This window comes from Myotis nattereri (assembly GCF_964212035.1).
Source record: "Myotis nattereri genome assembly, chromosome: 19".
Classification (NCBI taxonomy): domain Eukaryota; kingdom Metazoa; phylum Chordata; class Mammalia; order Chiroptera; family Vespertilionidae; genus Myotis; species Myotis nattereri.
In genome coordinates, this window is record NC_138095.1 from 15,281,844 (window position 1) to 15,307,352 (window position 25,509).

General features: G+C 44.3%; 1 protein-coding gene across 1 annotated transcript in view; it reads right to left on the minus strand.

Moving 5' to 3' along the window:
- Positions 1–3,065: 3,065 nt before the first annotated feature.
- Positions 3,066–25,509, minus strand: part of CDON (cell adhesion associated, oncogene regulated) — a 41,922-nt gene continuing 19,478 nt past the window's right edge. The window contains exons 11-19 of the mRNA XM_081114041.1: positions 23,832–24,035; positions 21,741–21,922; positions 20,899–21,004; positions 14,658–14,780; positions 10,557–10,778; positions 9,607–9,887; positions 6,700–6,779; positions 3,961–4,235; positions 3,066–3,379 (exon numbers count right to left, since the gene is read on the minus strand). Of these exons, the coding sequence (XP_080970167.1) occupies positions 3,216–3,379; positions 3,961–4,235; positions 6,700–6,779; positions 9,607–9,887; positions 10,557–10,778; positions 14,658–14,780; positions 20,899–21,004; positions 21,741–21,922; positions 23,832–24,035 (1,637 nt within the window). The 3' untranslated portion in view covers positions 3,066–3,215. The remainder of the gene's footprint in view (positions 3,380–3,960; positions 4,236–6,699; positions 6,780–9,606; positions 9,888–10,556; positions 10,779–14,657; positions 14,781–20,898; positions 21,005–21,740; positions 21,923–23,831; positions 24,036–25,509) is intronic.

Consider the following 25,509-nt stretch of genomic DNA (forward strand, 5'->3'; position numbering starts at 1 on the left):
TCCCCTCCCACTCTCTGCCCTGCCTTGGGAAGGAACACTGCATCCCCTAAGGGGGCCTGCCTGCCTCCACACAGCTGCGAGGCTCAGGTATTTTCCCAGCTTCCCTCCCCTCCCATTTGTCCTAGATCCTGTTCCTTCAGAACAGAAGGGATGAATTCACTGGGCTCTTGGACGTGTGCAGGGGGTGGGTGGTGGTTCCAGGGAGGGCAGGGTGGAGATTGCAAAGAATTTCAGAGTAAGAGCTCCCCACCCCACCCCCCCCACGCCCGCAATCACAGCTACAACAGCTTTATACACACAGGGAGCAGCTGAGGCCCCTGCACCACGGTCTCTATGGAAGCAGCATTCTCTTTTAATATAAAATCATGTCCACCAATAGAACCTGTCCAAGCTACATCCTTCAAAATATGTACAATCTCAGACAGGCTGTTACAGCTTTTCAGGGAAACAGAACATACTTTCCAACAGGATACAAACACAGGCACCTCCAAGTCAATGCTCTAGCAGACAGCAACGCAGGGGGGTCCCACCATAACGGGAACCTCTTAGCTGCTCCGCAGCTGGAAGGTGGCCCGGCACAGACCCGATCCGCTCGCTGTCCCGGACGCTCCGGCCTCCAGACTCGTTCAACAGAAACAATAGGCGGGGAGAAATGTTTGAAAAGACCACGTCACAAGGTACAAAACCTTGCAATTTAACTTACACCCCGTACACCACCAGCCTGTCACCTGTCACCAGACTACCAGTGCCTGATCGAGAAAAGGGGGGGAAAGGAGAGAGTGAAATGATGTAACAGAAATGGGGAAGTTTAATGCTAAAACGAAGAATCACAGAGAATTCTAAGGCGAAGGAACAGGAAGAAGCCTGAACCACTAGTGTCACTAAGCCAAGCGAAGATCAGATTCTGGTGGGGGACAGGGGAGGTGGGGGGTGGGGGGACCAGAGGGAGAGAGTGGACTCTGGGAGCTGGGCCCCACGCCCCACGTGGGCAGAGGCAGCTTCCCTGGCTGTGAGAGCGGCGGCAGGCGGACGGGAGCACGTGGATTGGACGGGTTCCATTGATGAGGGAACCACAGTGCTTTGGAACGCGGCGTGGAAAAGTGGAAGGGGTTCGGGTTACGGCTCCACCTCACCGGGCTCACGTGCGGGCAGGCGCTGCGAGGCCTGTGGGCTTCAACACCTACTTTGTGGGTTTGCTGTGAGGGTGGCGAGACAGCGGTAATGAGCTCCAGCCCGGTGCCCGGTGCCCACAGATGGGGATGCCACCTCCCGCTGTGGGCCGTGTCCCTGGGCTTCCTGGAGAAGTGACACCAGGCAGAACCAGCTTTGGGGACTGCGCGGGGCACGGCAGTTCAGAACAGCTCATGGTCAGGGAGGACTCAGAACTCCTAAACATACAGGCAATTATATATATAGTTATATTTATATTTATATATCTCCATATATAAAGGCATTTTTATAAATAAAATACAATAAAGGGATAACACTTAAAACAGCGTCACTAATCATATAAATAAGGCGTCCGCAATGAGGCTGCCCTGAAGGTAAAGTTGTCTTCCTTCCTTGCGGGCAGGTCCCATGTCCAAACTCCATCTCTCAAAGCCATTCAGGACCTGGGCCTGGGCCAACACCTGCTTCCTGGTGTGAAACGACCACCTTCTAAGAGCTGTGCCCCGGTCTCCTCCACTCGCTGCTGCAGCTCGACTGGCAGCCGCGGCACAGGCTTCATCGTGTCCCATGATGTGGTCCACAGACGTCGGGACGCAGCCCTCCCTCCAAAGCTAACTGCATCTGTGCAACGTGAAGGGATCCTGGACGGCGCGGCCGTGGACTCCGGGGCAGGGAGCTCGCTGCTGGGGCGTCCCTGACACCTGGCCGCGAAGTGCCGTGCCTTACACTTCCTCGAGGAATTTCACCAAAGTTCTATTTATAAAACATATAAACGTGTGAGGGACTATGATGCACTCGTATAGACAGTAGATTAACATAGTATTCTAGTCTGTGTCACTGTAATTTCTGGGAAACTACCTTTTTTTCACTGAATGCTGACACTGCTAGACTCGAAAGAGAATTATTCTGTTTCTTTCCCCGAAGGGACGCACATTCCCAAAAGGAGCGATGGCCCATTAAAGCTGGGCTCTCTGTGTGTTTTCAGGGGCGGAGAAGGAAAGCCTCCATCGGCAGCTGAGGACGCCCTGCCACTCGGGCAGCATAACTGAAGGGCAGCTCTGCTACCCAAAGCTTAGGTGCCAGTTTACTCTGACACGATTCTGAAAAAAGTCAGGGAATTTCAAACCATACCCTCCTCACCCTCCATGTGAAGCCTTTTCGAACAGCCACCCTGCCCAGGTGTCGCCCATGCTGGGAGTGAGAGGACGATTTTGGGTGGAGCGGCATCGTGAGCACAATCCTACTCTCACGGGAGCTGCTGCCAAGAGGGCTCCCTGAAACCCGCCCCTTTCTCCTTAAAATGTAAATCTTTCTCCTAAAGTCATCCATTAAAGTCTCATTTGGTTCCTACTCTTAGAACACTCAACAAGAGGCCCAGTGACCATTTTATAGACACATGCAAGTTTAAAGCCGTAGGGCTCGGCGGCCTTCTCTGCCCTGGCTGCCTTCTGTGGGCGGACTGCCCTGCGACAGCCCAGCCACGCCTCAGCCCTCCCCACGACACTGCATGTCAGTGCCCGGAAGACGGACGTAGCTGTGCCCACGTGCAGAGAGTCCACAGCTCAGCTGTCACTTCGTGGAAGGCACTCATGGCGATCATGAGATGTGCTATTGTGAACAGCAGGTTACAGCTGTGGTTGCTTCAGAATGCTCTCCTCCGAAAGTCTGAGTAGACAATATCGAAGGACAGCTTCCCATCTGAAAGCTTCGGGCCGCCTGCAACGCCCGCTCAGCTGAGGCAGCCCACAGGCCGGGCCTTGCAGGAGGCGCTCTGACGGGCACTGAGGTGCTTGGAAAACATGGGATGCTGAGATGATCGAACGCTATGCAAAACTGGGTTGTTTCCTACTGAGGGCGGGGGGGGAATTTTCAGGCATAAATAATATAAAAGGGCACACATTTTGAGATACATTCATATGACATTACTGCTACAAAAATAAATAATGCTTTTTCTCTGATTTGAATTAATGTCCTTCACACAGCCCATTCCCAGGCCTGCTCTGTCAGTGACTGGCTGGATGGGAACCGGAGTCCCGGGCACATCCTCAGGTCTCCTGGGGCTGCTGAAGGACCCCCGCGGGGCTGTCTAAAGGAATGCCAGGAGGAGACCATGTTGTCTTTCCAGTACAGTCCTTGGAAGCAGGTGGCAAGATCAGAGGATTCCAACTTAAAACTGTGTTCTCTGTTTCTGAATGGACACAGCTGTCTCCTGAAAAACACCAAGATTTGGGAGCACCGTGAAATCATAAAGGCTGGTTTTCACAAAGCAGTCTCAACACGTTACTTTGAGCAATAAAGAAAGAATAATGAGCAAAAGCAGAGCCCAGGTATGTTTAGTTTGAATGTGAGGGAGACAAAAGGTATAAAAGGTTTAAAATTAGGTTGAGCTCTGACGAGCAGTCATACAGTTCACCTCAGGGTTAAAGCAAAAACCCTTAAAAGCCCCAAAATAACCACTGTACATAAAAGCTACAACTCCAGGATCAACTCAAATGAACCAGAGGTGCATGGCCACAAAAGGCATCCTTTGGTCCAGGTGCAAACAGAATCAAAGCCTATTTGGGTTTCTTTTCCAAGATGTAATGGGACTGACAGCCTGAGCTGAAGGAGGTGAATAATAACAAAACTTCAAAATCTACCTCGTCAGCTTTTTCTGGAAGTATCCAACACCCCCACCCAGTCTTTTAAGGAAGTTGTGAGTGATCACAGAGAGAACACATCTGCGTCACCTTCCCGTATCCATAGCTACATGAAGACCATCAGAAGCTTAGGTTGTATGCCTCCCTGTACCTCTGTGGCATCCCGCTGCATCCTCTGTGGACTCAGAGGTGACCTCGCTGCTGCTGTCCTGACAGCACGTCTGTGGAGCAGGTCTTGCTGCCACCTCGTCCCCGATGCTCCCTCCAGGTGACGGGCCACCATCGGGGGGTGTGGAAGCCTGACAGGCAGGCGTCTTCGTGTGACTGAGGGGCTTCATTTCCAAACCGTCCTGAGCACAAGGCGCTGCCACTGGGACCACAGAAAGGGGGCTGCTGCTGAAAGTGCCGTTCGTTTTGGTGAAACACCTACAAGGTATAAACCAAAAGGAACAATTTTGTCTGGAGGAATTGACAATTAAAATACATGGATTTTGAAATATCATGTGTATCCCAGATTCTTAAGAGGCTGGTGCTTAAAAATAACTAAAGTCTTTACTATGATCTGATACATCAAAAACTCAGAAATACAGTGAAAGTGGAATACAACAGGAGAATAAATCAAGAGGCAGACAAACCACTCAGGAATGGAACCTCATCTGATGCCTCCTGGGCCTCAGTCCAGTCAGAAGTTGCTTCCTAATTCATAACTGGCTCCTGAACACAGGGCACAGCAGGAAAAGGCCAGGAGCCACTGGGAGAATGGGGGGAGGGGACTTAAAGCTAAGCAACTGATGTCCCCATAAGAGAAATGACCTTATGCAAACCAAGGAAAATAGACTTCTTTAAAGTCTGGTAACAGGTTCCCTCTCACCCTTGGAAGAAACACTACTGAATCAAAGCCTATAAGGATTAGATATTCAAAATCTAGATTTTGTTTCTTTTTCAATTTTTTTCTTTGCAGAATTCACTTCAATTCTGCCACACTTTTATTTCTGGTCTTCATCTAAGACACATGTTTTGTGTTTCTTTCCATTCTTCAGACCGCCTAGTTTCTATTGATCTTCTAGTTCATGACTCTTTCTTCTGTTGTTTCTAATCTGATGACAAGCCCATTCCAGTTATTGTAGTTTTCTGCTTTGGAATTTCCATTTGGCCTTCTTTTTTACAGTTTCTATTTCACAGACAAAAATTCCCCATATGTGAATTCATGTGTGTACATCTTCCTTTAAATCCTCGGATGCATTTTTGATAGCTGCTTTAAAGTCACTGTCTGCTTATTGCGACATCTGAGTTACCTCAGGGTCTGTTTCTGTTGACATAAGATAATGAAGACTCGGCCATGTAGAGCTTGTACTTTTTTCCCAGATGGGATATATACATTTTTCCAAGCTGATCTTTACTTGGCTACTTCCTGTCCATTTCTAATCTCTCTAGGGCCCTTAATTTCTTGTTCCTTCCTGATGGGACCTCTCAGTTCATTCATCTGTGAATTTCATCAGTGTCCTCTCCCTACCAATTATCAAGACTGATGATAAACAGACCAGATTTAATGCCAATTCCTTCCCATTAAACTCGCCAAGCAGCTGACAAACCCCATTTGATTACATATCCAGAACTGCACTGATGCCATTCGAACTGAGGAGAGGAGAGAAGAAGGGTAGAAAGTTCTTATTTGACTGAAATCTGTTTAACTCTTGAAATGCCCATTTGCACAGGGTTTCTAACCAAGTCTTTAGTGTAGGGGACTGGAGCCTGGAAAAGCTTATTGGGTATGCTATTAGACAACATAGTAAACTACTTATTATATATGACTCTGAACACTGAAAAGGGTTCAAATGAACTGGACACAGTGAGGTAGTCATTCACAATGTGCCCCAAGCCCTAGAATCAAACTAAACTCCACAGATGGCTCCGCACACCCCCTCCTACCTGTTCTGGAAATTTCAAGTCAACACTCCAGTTTAGACAGTAAGGGCAGCATTTCCTAAGTTTATTATTCAAACAGAGGGATGATCAAGGGTCTGTGGGTGACAATGACTTTTTCTTACAAGTCCGCTCCAAGAATGCATTTAAGTGTCACCCTAAGAAGGCAGAGATGAGAGTATAGAGGGGCCGGTACAGAGCAGGAAAGACTCTGCATGGAAAAGGCCCACAGCGGGACCCCTCCAGACCTTAGGAGAGCTGCCCGGCTAACATGAGTGTGATGAGGCCTGACAGGCGTCTGACAGGATGATTCCCAAGTTATGCCGAGGGGCAAGCAGTCTCTCTCCATCTCCTACAGCGATTCCCAGCTCAGTGACGGCACCGCCACCTGGACACCATCCCTGACACCTCCTTCTCAGACTGCCACATCAACCAATTACTCATGTCTTTGTTTTCTCTAATCCTCACCCGGGGATATGCTTTTTTATTGATTTTTTTTTTTTTTTTTTTTTTTTTTTAGAGACGAGGGAGAGAGATAAAGAGAAACATCAATTTCAGTAATATAACTACGAAAAAGCATTACTATACACACAGCGGTTTTCCCTAATAATCAAGCATACTCTCATCATAACATAGAATAGAAACACCCCATAACACAGAGTTGAAAATAACAGGTGAGAAAAGATAAAGTCTGTACAAAGAGAATGACTCTAATTTAAAGATTTCAAAAACCTCAAACCTTTTAATACCTTAGAAACAAAGTCTTTAATATTGTCAGCATTGCTAAAGAAACCAAAGCACTGAAAGATAAAAATTGTAAAACAGGGGTAAAAAAAATTGTAACAGCCTCCCTTATGCAGAGTTTTATATCTTAGGTAAAATTTGAAGAACTCGTTTGCTAAAGGGAAAAAATAAAAGGAGTCATACGCCCACTCACAACAACCTGTGCAAATACATATCAACATACCTATTGTTATTCCAGCAATTTCGACAGGTGACGCACTCCACCGGCTCAGTCTGAGGAACTGCTGTGTACATTCCACCACCCTGGTCAGGACCAAGTACAGGGAAAAGAAAAGAAGAAACAGGGCTGAAGGAGCCACCGACCACTACCTCAGTCCTCACAAATACAAAAGCCAGGCCAGCAGTCCATGGATGCAGGGCCTATATTTTAACCGACTCCCTAAGCAATGCTACGCTTACCACTGCTCGCCTATATTCACAAAAGAGTTCTGCACAATATTAAAGCCACTCCGAAAACTTAGCTGCCATGCTTCCCATGTATTTTTGTACTGGAAGGAGGCAAATAAATGGAGGTTAGTCACTTCCCCTCAGCGTTTCAAACCTAATGAGCCCACAACGCACTGTACGTTCTAACCTTCGAGTCATTTTCACGTCCAGCAGCCGCGGAAGAGCTGCACGTGCTGCGAGCTGGAGAAACGGGGAAACGCCTGGGTGATGTCATAAGATAACCCATCCTCATTTTCCTGTAATTATTCTGAGTGGGTCTGTTCACTTGACTACACTACGGCTTAGAACATGTTATGTTTTTCCAGATGGAGCAGATTCTCAGCCAGCAATGACTTGGAGGGGACTATTAATATTTTGATGTTGCTTTTGGCCCAAACTGCCCAGCAATTAAGAAAAATGCCCAGATTAACACATACCTCATTGTCAAATGTTCACTTGACATGTACAATGGCAAGAGTTCCTAAAAACTGAGTTAAGAACTGAAGCAGCCTCACGGTCAGAGTCAGAATTCTGCTCGCAGAGGAGCAACAGCAGGAGGGAACTTGATAAGGGTGGGCGAGGCTGTTGCGGCACCAGGGCTCGGAGCAGGCCTTCAAGGTTAGGAAAAGTTCAGGCAATTGTTTTTCCCAGAATACTTTCCATTTCCACTCAGCTCATACCAACAGCCAGAATCCGAGCAAACCAAAAACACTGAAAATTTCTCTCAATATTCTTGATCCAACTAGCTACAGGAACTTTTAAGAAAACATTGAGAGAAAGAATGTTCCAAGGCCGTATTCAGCCCCTGGGCTTAAATTTAAAAGCTTCAGACAATCAAGTCAGCAATCTACAGGGGAAGGTGCTTAGTTGAATCACTGACCATATTAAAGTGAATTAATGATTTTATGATGACCATCATTTTTTAAATTTCCAGACTGCCTCCCACCCAGAAGAGCAGAACAAGAAAACAAATGAGTTAAAATCACAAGTGATAACCTCTAGTGGGGTGACAATTATTTAAATAGCAATTCATTGTTCAAAAAACCAAATGACTATGTTCAAATACTATGAAAACATCAGACTTATTTTTCCTCCTATGGAAATAGCATGTGCTGTTCAGACTTCAATGTTCTCTCCTTCGGTTTCTTGGACAATGTTCATAGTTTGGATTAGGAATGGTGACAAAAAAAGTTTAGGGAGTCTGAATATAGGCCATGTCTTTCCACACGAAATAATGAGATCATTGTTCTCTTTTGGTAATGAGATGCAGTAAAGCAAATAAAGTATTTTTTCTACAACATACTAAAACTAGGTCACACGACAGCCATGAGATTTCTAGCTTTAAGATAAAAATATATGTCATTGCTTTATCCTCCAAATATTTAATAAATCTTTATAAAAGTCGATGATAAAAAAAAATTCTTCAAATTTTAGCACATTGTGGGTTATGGCAAACTTATCTGTAATCAGAACAGTGACAAAAGCTTAAATTTGATAAACTAAAATTATCTATTTGGTTGAAAAATAATATGGATGCGTATCCAAACCATGTAGTAAGTCAACCGTCCTGGTGCAGAGACCCTCTGTAACCAAAATACATCTAAGATATTCTCTACTCATTCTGTTCCCATTTCAAAAGGTGAACTGTATCAGCTAGTTATTCCTGAATCACAGTGGTTTTAAAGCTTTATCCCCTCTTGTGGCTCAGAAGATTAACACTGTGAAATGCAGGCCTCAAGACTACCACACATTGGGCAAAAGAAACGAAGGAATCACAATGTGTTAGCAATCGGTCTGGTGGCCCTTAGACATGTTCCGCGTGGCCATGCAATGACTTTAAAAACTGGAATGAATTTCCAACATGTAAAAAGTCTGGCAATTATGCCCAACTGACGTGGCTCAGTGGTTGAGCATCAACTCATGAACCAAGAGTTTGCAGTTCGCTTCCCCATCAGGGTTGCAGCTCAATCCCCTATAAGGGACGTGCAGGAGGCAGCTGATCAATGATTCTCTTTAGTCACCGATGTTTCTGTCTCTCTCTCCCTCTTCCCTCCTCTCTCAGAAATCAATAAAAACATTTAAAAAACACCTGGCCATTTCACCTGTACTTACAGGTGCTTTGCAAAAGCAGGAAATCTGGCCACACTGGGTCCTGCGTGCCAACAGGAGGGGAGCTGCCGTGCCTCTAAGACAGCGCGTGTGCTGTGCCTTTGCTGGTGCCCGCAATGCCTGCCCCGCCCTGAACGTGCTTCACTCAGTGTCATGATCGGCCAGACTCCTCCAGGGATAGGAGTTCTCAGGCTTTGCTTTGAGTCAAATTTAAAGGGTCAGGACCAGCCTTCACCCAATGATTTTTCCATTTCATCTCAAGAATAACTTCCATTTATTTGCTACATGTTCTAGTTTCAGTGTGAAATCATTTAAAAATATAAACCAAATTGGCGAATATATCTATTACCTGATAATAGAAATCTTACAACAATTACGCTGTATTGAGGGGTTGCCAGGGATACATACTAGTTCCATTCCAAGGAACCAGTGAGGTTCCCACAGTGAAAAGAGCCAGCATGCCCACCCTGCTCTTGTACCTGGGCACCGGGGTGGGGGGAACAGGGACAGTGTCATTTCTAATTGGGTCTCTTACATTCACTAGATGACGAGGATGTTCAAAGTCCACACGTGTCCTGGCTAGAGAGCTCGTGTGCCCAGGGTAATGCCCTCCGTTTAAGCTCCCATTCACGAGCCCATGGACCCCGTTAGGGACCTTGTGGTGAAGATGGGAGCAGCCGTTGCTGAGACCCCCGCTGCTTAGGAAGCTCCCGTGCACATTTCCATTTATCCGGGTGGTGCCGGGCAGGGGGGCGTATTCCACCATCTGCCCATTGATGTCCGAGCCTTGGTACAGATATCCTGGTGGGTCGTATTCTGTCAAGAAAGAACAAAAAAGAAGAAAAAAAGATACTGAAAAGGATGACCTTCTTGCTTAGGAAGGTGTATTCACAAAACCATCAAGAAACTGCAGCCACACGAAAAGAAGACACTCTGCAAGTGCTCAGCGAGAGCCTGCTTGTGAGCTGTGCTCCAGTGAAGTCACTGCTGCCGGCCCCTTTACCTGTGCAAGGATCTAGGAACTGAGCTAATTATGACTCTGTTAATGAGAAGAGGAATTAACCAGGGAGCAGTTACACAAAAGAATAAAATAAGGAAGGAAAGAGGGAAGGAAGGAAGGGAGGGAGGGTGTGTACAGCCTGGAGGCGCTCCTGCAGCCACCACAGAGCTCCTGCTTCAAGCACTCGTCCCCTCTGCTGGTCTGACAAAGCCAGTGTCTCCCAGCGCAGAGTCAGCTCTTTGCTCAGAGCCCAGCTTAGCTTTGGCTTTGCTGTTGTATCTACCAGGCAATTTAATCTGATGCTCCACTTACTCTGTTGACAACTAACAGTTTTAAAGTCACCTCTGACTGAAGAGGAGCTAGTGGATTTTATGCCACGACACTAATACACAGAACTGTGAGAAGTCAGTATTCATTCTGACTGTATTCCCCCCCCCCCCCCCCATCTTCTTCAAACAAAGAGAAGAAACTACTGGATGCCTTACTCTGCGTGGTGTTCTGCTGGCGGTTCTTCCACAGGCACATGGCGATGAAGACCATGAGGATGAGGACCATGACGCCCAGCACACAGCCCACCACCAGGTACAGCATGTCGCTGCTCCTGGCGGGGCTGGCTGCAGGCCCCACGTTGCCTCCGCCTCCTAAGGAACTGGGAGGGGTGCTCAGGTCTCTGCCAGGATCCTCCGAAGCTCCGGGAACACGTTTCACTGGGTGAGATAGAAGGAAAACATGATGTCAGGGTGAATACAGACTATGACGGTTTACTCTCTGCAGGAGGTCTGGCTAGGAACGTAGCCAGTCTGTTTATACTTGTTACTGAGATGATCTGACCACCAATGAGTTATAAAGAGGACTTAAAAGTTTCAAAAATCTGGTGTGCCAAAGATTTAGTCCACACATTCTAGAGAAAACAGACATCAGAAAAACATACGCGCTTGGTCTAACCCAAACTCCTGGTTATCTGCCCAATTTACACTTTCAGAAGACTCCCGAAGAGTTGAAATAAAAGTATTTCAACTATGGATGGGATAACAACTCCTTTCTATCGGGTATACTTTGGGCTGAATTACATGTTTTATGCCTCTGCCATGTGATGAGTATTAGAAGATATGACTTTGGACTATAAGAACAATTACATACAATCCCAACAACCTCACACATAAATATAACACATTCCACACCAAAACCGTTTGGAGTCCACGTCAGTACAGTACTTTTACCTAGTTCACTGGTATAACCGTGAGAACGAAAGCTAACCACAGGTGGGACTCAAACCCCATTTTTCTGTCCCCAAACAACATGCTCTTAATGCCTTAAAGGTCGTGGAAAGGCAGTGGGCTCAGTGACTGGCAGTCGACTGGCTAGGTCTAGATCCCGCCCACCACTTGCCCTCAGCTGTCTGGCTTTAACCTCCTGCACGTGGAAAAAGGGGATAAGAAGAGCAGCTCCATCACCGGCTCTAATGGAGAGTGAGCGCGTCAGCCCACGTAAAGCACTTAGAACAGAGCCTTCCAGGTGGCACATGGTGCTCAATTCTGTATGAGTATTACTTATGGCACCACATGTCATGTTATGCCACCTAATGGCCCATATGAGCAGAGTGGTCTTTTAAAAAATTAACTTCCACCTTATATCAGAGTTCAATATTCTAGCAACGTTAACAGACAGAACAGAGCGGGGGATGGTAAAGGAGAGGCTCTTACGAAGGGGAGAGCTCTCCATCGCCGAGAGCTAGCTGAATGATTGGCAGAGACTCGAAAGGAAAATGGTATGTTGGATCAAACAATACTCAGGTCCCTGCAGATTCTAAAGAAAACAAACAAGTTTCTGAGGCAGAATGGATGTTACAGACTCTACAATAAAGATCAGGATTACTCATAGGGAAGTCCTTCCGGTTTATTCACTCTTTATTTGCCCTTAATTTATTCATAATTCTACCAAGCTTGATGATCTGGTTGCCAACCTCTTGTTAAAGTTAAAAACTTTGGCGGCAGAGGGTGAGTCAGACAGACCCACGGACATCACTAAGAGGCAGCTCAGAATGTGAAATAAGAAAGGCGGCATGAAACACATGAAGATCCTGGGACACAGTCACACACCAAAAACAGAGAGAAGCAAAGAGCCATGGACGAATCCTGCCAGCCGATGATCTCTGAGGGTGGGGAATGGGGGCCTTCAAGCACCTGTCATTCCTGAAAACCTTCCTGAATTACTGAGGATAAGACGACCAGTGTTCAGAACTTTGAGTCATTTCTTTAAAGGGTGCATTTGTATAGAACATGTTCTATTTAAACAGGCTAGGAACTGCAATACATTGTAGACAGTCATTCAACACGAACAGTTAACATTTTAAAGATGTTTTTTCAGCCCAGCCAGAGTGACTTGGTTGGTTAAAGTGCCATCCTGTGCACCAAAAGGCTGCCCAGTCAGGGCACATAAATGGGTTTGCGGGTTCGATTCCCAGTCAAGGAGTATGCAGAAGACAACCAATGTCTCTCTCTCTCTCTCTCTCTCTCTGTCTCTCTCTCTCTCTCTCTCTGTCTCTCTCTCTGTCTCAGCATGTCCTTAGGTGAGGATTAAAAAACAGCAACTTCACTTTAAAAAGAATTCTTTCATTTTGCAGTGATCTGAAAGTCTGCAGGGAGGACCTTTTACTCCCCAGTGAAGTCAATGACTGCGAGATGCTATTGCAGACACAGCTATACTATCATCCTATTTAAACAACAGTTATTACATTGCTGGCTATGTATTATGTTTTGTGTGGCTAGCTTCCTAAATGTCTGGGGGACTGAAATGATAAATTTCATTTTTAGGTAACTTCCCTCTGAGCATTACAGCATTTTGGAGGGGGATAAGAAGTGCCCAATAACACATCAGAGTGCCTCATACAAGAAGGCACTTAAATCTGTGCTCACCAAATAAAATTCAAGGTAAACCTAAAGGTCTATGCATATATATATGTTTAAACGTTGATTCAATATATGCGTTTTGCAGCAGGAAGATGTGATTTAGAATTAAAAGATGGAACTGAGTCAGTCTTTTTGACCCCTTTTATTATCTTCGTTTAAATTGGGGTAATAACATCACCTGTACAGATGCTAACGGCTGCCTAGCCTCCTGCTCCCATGGAGGCAGGCCCCCAACTCTGTTTAGGTGTCTGCTGAACACCCCAGAACTCTGGATGGAGTAGGTTCTGATCCATCAACCACCCCAGGAATGATAGGGGCATGTGACTGAGTTCTGGCCAATGAGACGTGAGGGGGAAGAATCAACTAGTTCAGTGGTTCTCAACCTTGGCTGCACATTAGAATCACCTGAGAATCTTTTTAAAATCCTGATTTCTGGGCCTCATCCTCCAGAAATTCTGTTTCTTTGTTACTAATGTTGTGGCCCCACCCCATAACAAAGAAACAGGATTTCTGGAGGATGAGGCCCAGAAATCAGGTTTTTAAAAAGATTCCCAGGTGATTCTAATGTGCAGCCAAGGTTGAGAACCACTGAACTAGAGGATTCTGGGAAGTTTCCCCTGGTTCTTAAAAATAGCACCAAGTCCTAGCTTGTTTGGCTCAGTGGATAGAGTGTTGGCTTATGGACTGAAGGGTCCTGGGTTTGATTCTGGTCAAGGGCACTTGCCCAGGTTCTGGGCTTGATCCCAAGTAGGGGGCGTGCAGGAGGCAACTGATCAATGATTCTCTCTCATTGATGTTTCTATCCCTCTCTCCCTAACTCTCTGAAATCAATAAAAATACATTGAAAAAAATAAAAATTGCACAAAGATGCCGGGAGGGTGGTTCAGTTGGTTGAGCACCATCCGGCACACCAAAAAGGTCTCGGGTTTGATTCTGGTCAGGGTACATACCTAGGCTGTGGGTTTGATCCTCAGTTGGGGCATGTCTGGAAGGCAACCCATTGATGTTTTTCTCTCCCCCCCCCCCTTTCCTCTTTCTCTAAAATCAATAGAAAATATCCTTGGGTGAGGATTGAAAAAAAAAATAGACAAGGAAAAATGTTTCTTTTTCTGTCAAATTGAGACTGAACACAAGTGTTTTTGATCTATAAATACCCACATTAACTGTTTCTATTATATCTTCCTTTTTAAAAGATGGTAATATTTCAGTTAATCTAGGTATGTAGGCATATTGAAGATTTCAATTTAGAATTAGTGACTGCTAATTCTGAAGTTAACTTCTATACTTAATTAAACAAGTATTGTTATGAACATCTGTCATTCCAGAAACTACTTTAAACATATGTTGCACTTAACCTTTAAATTCTTATACGTTCTGTTTAGTATTCTAGTTCTCACAGCAATCAGTAATAGTCAGCAAATATTTCTGTTCTCTTGATGGAGAAGAGAAAAGAAGTGGCTTAGAGTGACAGAGAAATTAATAAATGTGATGGATACTTACGTGAATTGTTTTTTAGACAAGTGCTCTAGCCAACATAGTATACCTTCTGTTTGGACAGTCTAACTGTATGCACCGAGAAAAAGGCCCAAAGCAGAAGCTTCCTTCCGTAAACATATCAATAGTCAGAAGGAATAACCCAGAGTTTGGAAAAAGCACAAATCCTCACCCCTCCCTTACCTTTGGTCTCACAGATCATCACATTACTAAACTCGCTTTCTCCTCCTTCGTTGAAGCACTGCATTTTAATATCATAGGAGGTTTCTGGCTGCAGATGCCCAATTGTGTGCCATTGCTTTGAACCTAGAAAGAAAGATAAGAGATAAGCTTTACATGTCATACAACCTCAGTGATACTGTCAACATAATTACTTAATAATTTCAAAATGAGGTGGGAGCAGCATCCATTACCATATAGTCAGTCTGTACGATAAAAGTGTACATGATATAAGTATTTTGGTAATATACCACAAATAAATTGTGTTTCTATTCCATGCATGGAGAAAAATGATAAAGAGATAAACTGAATTAAAGCTATACCTGTGTGTTGGTGGTAATACTTCATTTCATCACAAATAATTACTGGAGAGTCTTTGTAAAATACATGTGAATTTCACACACAGGTGGAAAACACCCTCAGCCCTTTGATCCACCTGTTGAGCCCAGCAAGTCAATCCACTCTGCCCACCCGTTAGGGAGCAACACTGCATGTGAGATCACAAGTGGTGCCTTTCCCAGAACAAGTGATCATTTACAAGACAGGCTTAGTTAGCAAAGCTCTCAACTCCACTGCAAGGAACTCAACATACACTGACATATAAACAGACGCCTGAATAAAAGGCTGAGGATAATCCGAAAGCAAACCCACCACGGGAAACCCTTGCCTACTGCTCCACTGTTTCTCCTCTTTTGGGGCAGGGTCTCCAAAACACATAAGTATCTCTAATAGACTGGTTCTGTTACCCGTGGCACACAGCCAGCACTTCCCTCAGGAACACTCCTAAACTGAACATTCCAGCATAAATCACTCTCCATTTTTACTTCCATGGACCTGTGACAAACTTTAATAAACAGGACGCTTCTACCAAAGTTAATTAACTCTTCAAGCACCTTTAATCCCTCTTCAAACTGGTGCCACTATTTCTGAGAAACTCAACTATACCACCAACTGATTTAAGAATTAATCGAAGGTGGAGGAAAAAACCAAACAAACCGTACAAGTCAGAGTGATTTGGCTGACAGACCGATAGCGCCAGGTTCCTCTCTAATTCAACACAGACAAAAATATTGCAATCTGAAAGCACAACCCCTCCCCCAGGACACTAATACAAAACCCCTCATTTATAAAGAACCCTGTTTTATAAGATGAAGAACCTGTTTGTTCTAGGATCAAGGGACCCTGAAGGGCTCAATAAGTGAGGAAATCTGTGACCTGATTATAAATGTAAAGAGAACCTTAAAAGAAACCAAATTCAAAATCTGGTTGAGATTAGATCAGACCTATTTCTAAATTCCAAAATCTTTCTCGTTTTAAAATCCTCGCCCAAGGATATGTTTTAATGATTTTAGAGAGAGGAGAAGGACGGGGGGGGGGGGGGGGGGGGGAAGGAGGGGGGGCCGACATGGAGAGGGAAAAGGCGAGGGAGAGGGAGAGAGAAACATCAATGCGAGATCAGTTGCCTCCCATACTCCCCAATCTGGGATCGAACCCGAAACCCAGACAAGGGCCCTGACCAGGAATCAAACCCACAACCTTTCAGTGCATGGGAAGATGCTCCAATCATACCAGCCAGGGTAAAATTCCAAAATCTTTCTAGAAAAATGTCTATTTTTTCTCTCTACCCTTAGGCCTTTCCTAGCCCAGCCCTGCACTCACCTAACTATACACATTCTCATGACTGTTTACTACACTAGATCTGAAGTTTTCCTTTCACAGCAGTAGCAAAAATGGAATTAAATTAAGCTCCTGATATGTTACTAATAAGAGGAAACCATTAAAATAACAGATTCATATCCCATTGTTACGGTAATTATCCCAATGGCTAAAATTACAGGAAACATCAGCAGAGAGAATGAGTTTTTACTGATCCCTGATGAATAAGACAACCAAGTGCATTATTAGGTTTAAAGTCAACGTGCAATTTTTTTTTTTCCTGAAAAGATATTTTACAAAAGATGAGAAACCAAAAGCACAGACTTAAAGATCAAATGACCAATTACTCTGATTTACTTGGAATGCAACTTAACCTGGTAAGATAAAAATATCCAGCAAAAAAGCAATGGTATGCTAGAAACGTTCATGGTTTATCTAAACGTGGAACTAATTCAGAAATAGGATCACTTAATATAACTGTCCTCGTACTGTATTCTTTAACAATGCGAGTTTCCATTTTTTCCCCAAAAGCCGGAATGACCTGAGTCGCTATGCATAAGTAACCTAAAACTTCACTTTGAAGACCGCTTTACGCACAGCGGGTAAACACTTGTGCTCCTCGGCTTGCCAGAGCTGGCCACTAGTTAACTGCCACAAAAGGAATTTCAAATGCATAAACTTGAAAATAAGAAATAAGCAAATTACACAGCACAGTGCAGCCCACTTAAACATCTAGCTGCTTCGTCTACCACGTTTATAAACACACTCTCTGTGAACCGTGAGGCAAAACGCACACTCACAGACTCTACTACTGGATACGAAAGCTCCTTTAAAGCGATTTCCCAGTTCCACACTCAATATTCACATCACACAAACTGGCAAGAGTTCAAAGATGTAACTACAGAATATAGTTTAAAACTGTTTTCCAGTAGATATTTCTAGAGAGGAGAACTAGGAAGGGGGGGGGGGTGGGGGGAGAGGGAGAGAGAGAGAGAGAGAGAGAGAGAGAGAGAGAGAGAGAGAAGAGGGACAGAGACAAAGAGACAGGGTGGGATGTTCATTTTATTTACATTTGCCTTGTTTAAAACTACTTTATAACAAATGTTTAACCTCTGTCAAAAGATTTTAAAAATAAATATCTGACAGCCTCACTCTCCTAACCCAGCTAACGTAAAATGAAGACCTAGCTAGGACTGAAATGTAGAACAGGCACTAATAATTCTTTCCATTTCTTTTTTAGTAGTCTTTTAATGTGTAAGGAACAGTGCCCATAACTGTGCAGCTCACTATGTTCATACCCTGAACAAGGTCAAGAGAGAATATTCCTGCCACGCAAAGGCCCTCCTCTGCTTTTCCCAGTCATTTCTCCCGCAAAGCTGCTACTACCTGGACTTCACAGGGCTGTTTCGCTACTCACAATTATCTTTCGACATTTCCCCAATTCTTTATTCTTAAAGCAAATTTTAGGAACTAATTTCTTTCCAGATTAAGAAAAGAGAAACAATTTCATTCAACAAATATTTACTGAGCACCTACTATGTGCCAGGTTTTAAAACTCAGATGATAAATTTTCCATTATATTATAAAAGTAATTCCATTGGACAACCATTAAGAGAAATGTTACAATATTTAAAGAAATGTGATTTCATAGCATATTTAAAGTATTTTATTGTAAGACTACATATAACAAAAACTATATGCAGTATTAGATGTCAAGAAGTCATATGAAAATAATCTTGGCGTAGGGCAATTTTCTGACATGGTCCATTAGGACATTAATATTTCAAAGAGTCAGAATCTTGGAGTGAAAAAAGACCCGAAAGAAGCCTTGCTCTCAAAGCAAGAATCCCTTCCAAGATATTACTGAGAGCACCTATGTTAGAAATGCTACGATAATGCTGACAGCACCTATGTTAGGAATGCTATGATAGTGCTGAGAGCACCTGTTAGAAATGCTACGATAGTGCTGAGAGCACCTATGTTAGGAATGCTATGATAGTGCTGAGAGCACCTGTTAGAAATGCTACGATAGTGCTGAGAGCACCTGTTAGGAATGCTATGATAGTGCTGAGAGCACCTATGTTAGGAATGCTATGATAGTGCTGAGAGCACCTGTTAGAAATGCTATGATAGTGCTGAGAGCACCTATGTTAGGAATGCTATGATAGTGCTGAGAGCACCTGTTAGAAATGCTACGATAGTGCTGAGAGCACCTGTTAGGAATGCTATGATAGTGCTGAGAGCACCTATGTTAGGAATGCTATGATAGTGCTGAGAGCACCTATGTTAGAAATGCTACGATAGTGCTGAGAGCACCTGTTAGGAATGCTATGATAGTGCTGAGAGCACCTATGTTAGAAATGCTATGATAGTGCTGAGAGCACCTATGTTAGAAATGCTATGATAGTGCTGAGAGCACCTATGTTAGGAATGCTATGATAGTGCTGAGAGCACCTATGTTAGGAATGCTATGATAGTGCTGAGAGCACCTATGTTAGGAATGCTATGATAGTGCTGAGAGCACCTATGTTAGGAATGCTATGATAGTGCTGAGAGCACCTATGTTAGAAATGCTATGATAGTGCTGAGAGCACCTATGTTAGGAATGCTATGATAGTGCTGAGAGCACCTATGTTAGGAATGCTATGATAGTGCTGAGAGCACCTATGTTAGGAATGCTATGATAGTGCTGAGAGCACCTATGTTAGAAATGCTACGATAGTGCTGAGAGCACCTGTTAGGAATGCTATGATAGTGCTGAGAGCACCTATGTTAGAAATGCTACGATAGTGCTGAGAGCACCTGTTAGGAATGCTATGATAGTGCTGAGAGCACCTATGTTAGAAATGCTATGATAGTGCTGAGAGCACCTATGTTAGAAATGCTATGATAGTACTGAGAGCACCTATGTTAGAAATGCTATGATAGTGCTGAGAGCACCTATGTTAGGAATGCTATGATAGTGCTGAGAGCACCTATGTTAGGAATGCTATGATAGTGCTGAGAGCACCTATGTTAGGAATGCTATGATAGTGCTGAGAGCACCTGTTAGAAATGCTACGATAGTGCTGACAACACCTATGTTAGGAATGCCATGTTAGAGAATGCTTCCTTTATGCTACTTCCTTTTAACTGCCCCTCCCCCAAATGACTGGGCTCTCTTCCACACAATCGTCTTTAATATCTGAAGACAACTATCATGTTGCTTGCTAGGCATTTTTTTCTCCTGTTAGTTGTGAAACAATTCTGTGATCATCCTAGACATTCTACTATTCTTTCTGGACTTCATTCATTCAATATGTAAATACTAGACACTTCACCATTGTATGGATGGACTGGGGAAACCGTATTGGAAAAAGGTCCCTTCTCCACAGGTGGTTAACATTTAGCGAGGGGACAAACTTAAAGCAAATAATTTCATGTATGTGCACACACACATACACCTATGATGAATTTCTATGAAATATACATAAAGGGTGTGATTATAAATTAAGGGGGAGGAGTTTATCTGAGGAAGACATACTTAAGCCCACAACAGAGAAGAGCACCTAGACAAAGCCTTTGGGAGGGGAGCACACAGGGGGCAGGAACTGGGCCGTGCCAAGGTCCTGAGGCAAGGAAGGGCTTGCTGCACACAAGGAAGCTGAAGGAAGGCCCGGGTGGGACAGAGGACACAGTGAGACAGCAAGAGGTGCCTGAGACATGGCTGCAGGTGCAGGCAGGGCCGGCTGATCCTGTGGTGCCTCCAGACCAGATGCGAAGTTCTGAGTTGTATTATAAATGCAGGAGAAAGGCAGTTTCAACACCCTTCACTATATATATATATATATATATATATATATATATATATATATTCACACATACATACATATATACACACATATATATATACATATATATATATATATTTTTTTTATTGATTTTAGAGAGGAGGGGAGAGGGAGAGAGATAGAAACATCAATGATGAGAGATAATCATTGATTGGCTGTCTCCTGCACATCCCCTACTGGGGATCGAGCCTGCAACCTGGGCATGCGCCCTTGGCCAAATCGAACCTGGGACCTTTCAGTCCGCAGGCCTACGCTCTATCCACTGAGCCAAACCGGTTAGGGCACCCTTCACCATCTTGGCTATTTGTTGTTGTTTTTTCTCTCTACGTATATTCCAATTTTTCAGCATCTCTAAAGTGGATAACATGCTCAAGATGTGATCTTTCTAGTGACATTATTTTTTAAAATATAGCTAGAAGTTGCAGTGTTTTATACACAGGCTACTATTCATTTAAATAAAACAGGAAACAAAAATTATTTTCAGATGAACTACTGATAAATCAGACCTCCCCCAAACTTTTGTAACTGACAGTTTTTACGACCAAAATGTAAGCTACGATATATATTAAGTTAAAAAAATTATCCTTCTCTGGGAAAAATTCAGAGTAATAGCACATATACCATTTCAATTTTTTACACTCTCTTAACCTGGGATTATGTTTTTTATAACATCCCTTCCAAAACTCTTTACTGGGACCCCCGCTTGCCATGGATCTTACCTTCTACGATGTCCCTCTTGTAATCGCTGTCATTGTCACTGTCAGTTGGCCGGTAATAGATATAAAATCCTTGAATGGGAGTGTTATTGTTAATTGATGGGATGTACTAAAAAACAGAAGCAGAAAACTTGTCAAAAACAAATTTAACTTCCAAATCCATTAAGACTTATTTATCTGCATAGCAGTATTTCTCTGGATTCATTTTGCAAGCATCCTTGACAACCATTTTAAATTTAATTCAAAGGTATTCAAAGGTATTAAGAGCGCTTAGCTTACTGCAGGGCTAACCAAAATTAAAGCAATATATTTCACAAGGTTCAAAGGCATAAAAGTACATTTGGTTCAAAATGAATAAATCATGAAATGGCAATTAAGTCAACACTTGGATTAGAGCTGAGGCAACAATAATTTTATTTTTAACCCTACCTCATTTATAATATGTGCTTTTAGACAAATACCTGTGCCCTTCAATTTCCTCACTTAAAAGTTCAGAAATCTGCCCGGCTGGCATGGCTCAGTGGTTGAGCATTGACCTATGAAAAGGTTCGATTCCCGGTTAGGGCACAGGAACTGGGATGTGCCATGGTCCTGAGGCAAGGAAGGTCTTGGGTTGCAGGCTCGATCCCAGTATCGGGCGTGCAGGAGGCAGCCAATCAATGATTCTCTCTCACCATTGATGTTTCTATCTCTCTCTCCCTCTCCCTTCCTCTCTGAAATCAATAAATAGATATTTTTTTAAAAGTTCAAACATTTACTGTTCACTGTATCACGTCATGAGGACATTAAACTATTAACATGGCCAAACCAGACAACCTCCTCATTAAAGAAGACGTGTTACTTACCGTCCACTTTAGCATGATCTGCGTATCGCTGACGGCTTCTGTGTACACAATGTGAGGCCCGGCTACTGGACGGTTAGAATAACGATTGGGGAACCCAGCCACCTGATAAGGACGAGACGCTGAACTCCGAAAACTCTCACCATGATGGTTGATAGCAATGACCCTAAATTTGTATGTTGAACCTTTTGAGGAGAGAGAAAAAAAACCCAGAATTTTTAAAAAGCTGTAATACGACAACTGAAGGTACAATACTCACACTATGACAACTGTGCTATAACAACAACACACTCTGGAGCCTGTGTGGTAAATAGATTTCTACCCACGTGACAATTTCTAGCAACTGGTAGTAGCTGCTCAGTGCAGTGTGTTCACAATCCCAAGATGTAAACACCCCGAGAGAGGAATGATCTGTCCCCGAAGGGGGCGGACTGAGAACAGGGAAGAGCACATGTGCTCCTTGCACCATCCAGTTCCAAAGTCACACCCATCACAGACAGTATTAGTGGGGGGGTCTGTGCTCAAGACCAGGTTCTTCTCCCTTGGAAAGAACAACTGAAGAGTTAGTATGGTGAATGCATTTATGAAGAGGCGCTGTGGGTTATGTCACTCTGATTCCACCTGTAACGGGGTAAGAGGGAGCAGATTTAGACTACAACAGAAGATACTCATTTGTATTAGATTTAAGAACTTAAAAAACAACAACACGAAGGGTGTGAGTTTCTGAAAATCTGGAATCTAAAGAATAAATTAGACCCCTAAAGCAAGGTTTCTACTAGCTCAAAAGTGCCCAGGGGGTTTCCGCAGACAGTGTTTTCCATCTGAAAAATGTCACGGAGCTTTACACACATTTACAACTGCCACCTTCTCAGTGGGCTTCCAGTCAAATGGCGGAGTAGGTAAGTGTGGTACTGGTATCTCCCACGACCACATCGAAATGACAGAAAAACAATCCCTGAGAGCCGACTGAAATCTAGCTGAACACAATGAAGGATGCGCAGAAGCCACACTGAGACCCATAGGAGGGGCAGACACAGAATGGGTGTGGCCGTTAAAAATCAGGATGGCTATCTCAGCTGCTGAGGTCCCCCGAGGAGGGAGGGGTCCCCTCCCAGGCCCCCAGCCCAGGTTTCCAGTGCAGGGAAGAGAAGTCCCCAGAGCTCCTGGCTGTAAAAACCAGCAGGAATGGTGGCAGACTGACACAAAGGGCTGCTGGAGTCCCAGGAGTCCCTCTTAAAGGGCCGGTGCACAGATTACTCGGACTCACTCACTCTTAGCTCCAGCATGAAAGGAACCAGGGACGTAGGAGGAGGAGCTCCATTGTCTGGCTCTGGGGAGAAGGGTAGAGGGGCAGCTTTCTTTCAAACGGAAGTGCTGGCAGAAGCCACTTTCCTTTGCTGAGCCCTCCCCTTGCAGGCACAGGCACCATATCTGAGTCTCCATCAACCCGGCTACCATGGTGATCCCTCAAGACCCCACCCAGCCAACTTGTAGGCCCTCCCAAGCTGCTTTCAGTGACTTTTCCATCCAAAGGCCTGTCTTGGCTCATGCAGCGAACTTTCCTAAAATCCCTCAAAGGTTCACAAACCCAAACAAACAGCATCTGGCCTTGGTGCGCCTGTACCTCTTGCTAAGCGGCCCCAGGCCTGGCGCTGGAGGCAGCTGGACTCAGTACACAGCTCGACCTCTTCTGGGCACCTCTAAGCCCATCACCCTGCAGCTCATGCCAGGTGGATCCAGGCAGGGCACAGGCAGTGGCTAACCTTGGCCTGCACCTCTCAGGAAGCCTCAGAGCCGACGCACCTGATGGCCAGCTGCAGACCGTGCTGGAGCACCACTCCACCACTTCCATGAGCGATACACTCAGAGGGCTCACTCGGCGCTCGCTGGAGCCCCTCTGAAGTCCGCTATGCTCCACGGGGAAAGGCCCCTGCACGGCAGCTCTTTCACTGCAGTCGTAGCCTCTTCTTGATTTTCACATTTTCATGCACTAAGCTTGCAATACTCTAATTCTAACTATATGGTTAATGAAACTATGCACCTATGGTTGGTCAGCATGGATGGCATAGAAAGGAAATGTTGGAATATTAATACCTGGCTCTAAACTACGAACTTCCACCGAGAGTCTGGAAGGAGGGATATCTTCAGCTGCCACCAGCCAATCACTACTCCTCATCCGTTTATATTCGACCTTGAAGGCAGTGATTGGAGAACCCCCATTGGCCCGAGGAATCCAAGTGACGTAGACGGATGTCTCTGATGCAGTGGAGATGGTGGGCCGATCGGGGGCCTCTGGAACTGAAAACGGAAACATTCGCTTCAGTAACCCTCAGTGTTAGAGACAAGAATAACTCAAACCAACTAAAAGGGATAACTGCCAAATATTTAATGAAAGATTCTTCCACCTTTGCCAGAGTTAATAATATATCTTCCTATTAAAAGGCAATGAAATAGCCAAATACAGGAAATAAAAGAAGGAAGTAAAATTAACCTACTAACTTGACAACTGTCTCTGAAAAACTGAACGGTAGTGTGATCATTGTGACCAGGCTCATTTGGATTCATGGCTAAAACAGTGTATGAGCAATTTTATCATTGGCTGCTTCAAGTCTGATTGTGCTTATAATTTACTAGAAGCCCGTTGTACGAAGAGATTCGTGCAATAGGCCTTCCCTTCCCCTGGCTGCCTGCACCGGTTTTCCTCCGGCACCTGGGACCCAGGCCTTTGCTGCTCCGGCTGGAGCCTTCAGTCTTCGCTCAGCTGCCTCATGCCTACGTATGCAAATTAACTGCCATCTTTGTTGGGTTAATTTGCATACTCTCCTGATTGGCTGGTAAGCATAGCGGAGGGAGGGTCAATGTACATGTTTGTCTATTATTAGGTAATATAGTAAATTTACAGTAAAATTATGTGTTACTGAATTTAGATGTTTTCTTTATCCATCCAAGCTACATAAAACACATTCAGCAAACAATCTACAGATTATTAAATTAGGTGTTACTATCCTATCTTACACACCTCAAGGCTATAGGACTGCTAGGCATGAATAGAGATAAAATTTGACTAATAAAATCAATACTGATAAAAACGGAAAGAGAGAATTTGCTTAGGATGAAAGTAGGAAGGGGAGGGAATGACCTAACCCACAGGTGAGACAGTCTAGATTCTATGGAAACATTAGCCATTGAAACTGTGTACCTAACTCCTCTTACTGACCATGCCATTGTGTAACCCTAACTGGCTCCCCACTTCGCTCCTACAAGGAAAGAATGCTGCTAGAAACAGCCTGGTAGGTATGACAGCTACATCACAAATTAGCCCACTGCCTTCCACTGTGAGTTCTGTCAAGTGAGCTAGTTCTGAGCGGACCAAGGAGGACCCACTCCGGCCAGGGTGACGTTGCTCAGGTGAGGTCACCAAGGGAGTCCGCCTCTGTGTAGTGGCACACCACTCAAGCAGCACCCTCGGTCTCAACACCCCTCAACCCAGACACCAGTACATGAGGACAAAACACTGTAGCATATGGAGCTTGTATGGAGAAAGCGTGGCATTTTACAAAACAAACTGATTCATGGGTAAAAAGGAATCTACTCAAAGCAGGCAACTCTGAGGGATACTTACTGTGTTCCTTTCAAGTAAGAAAGCAATGGAAACAGAATGAACAGAACTGTTAGTAAATCTCTTTAAATACTACATAACCAAACAACTTCCTTCTGTCGATTCATTTGGGGTTAAAACTCATCCTACTTACTGGTAGATATAGAGTTATTA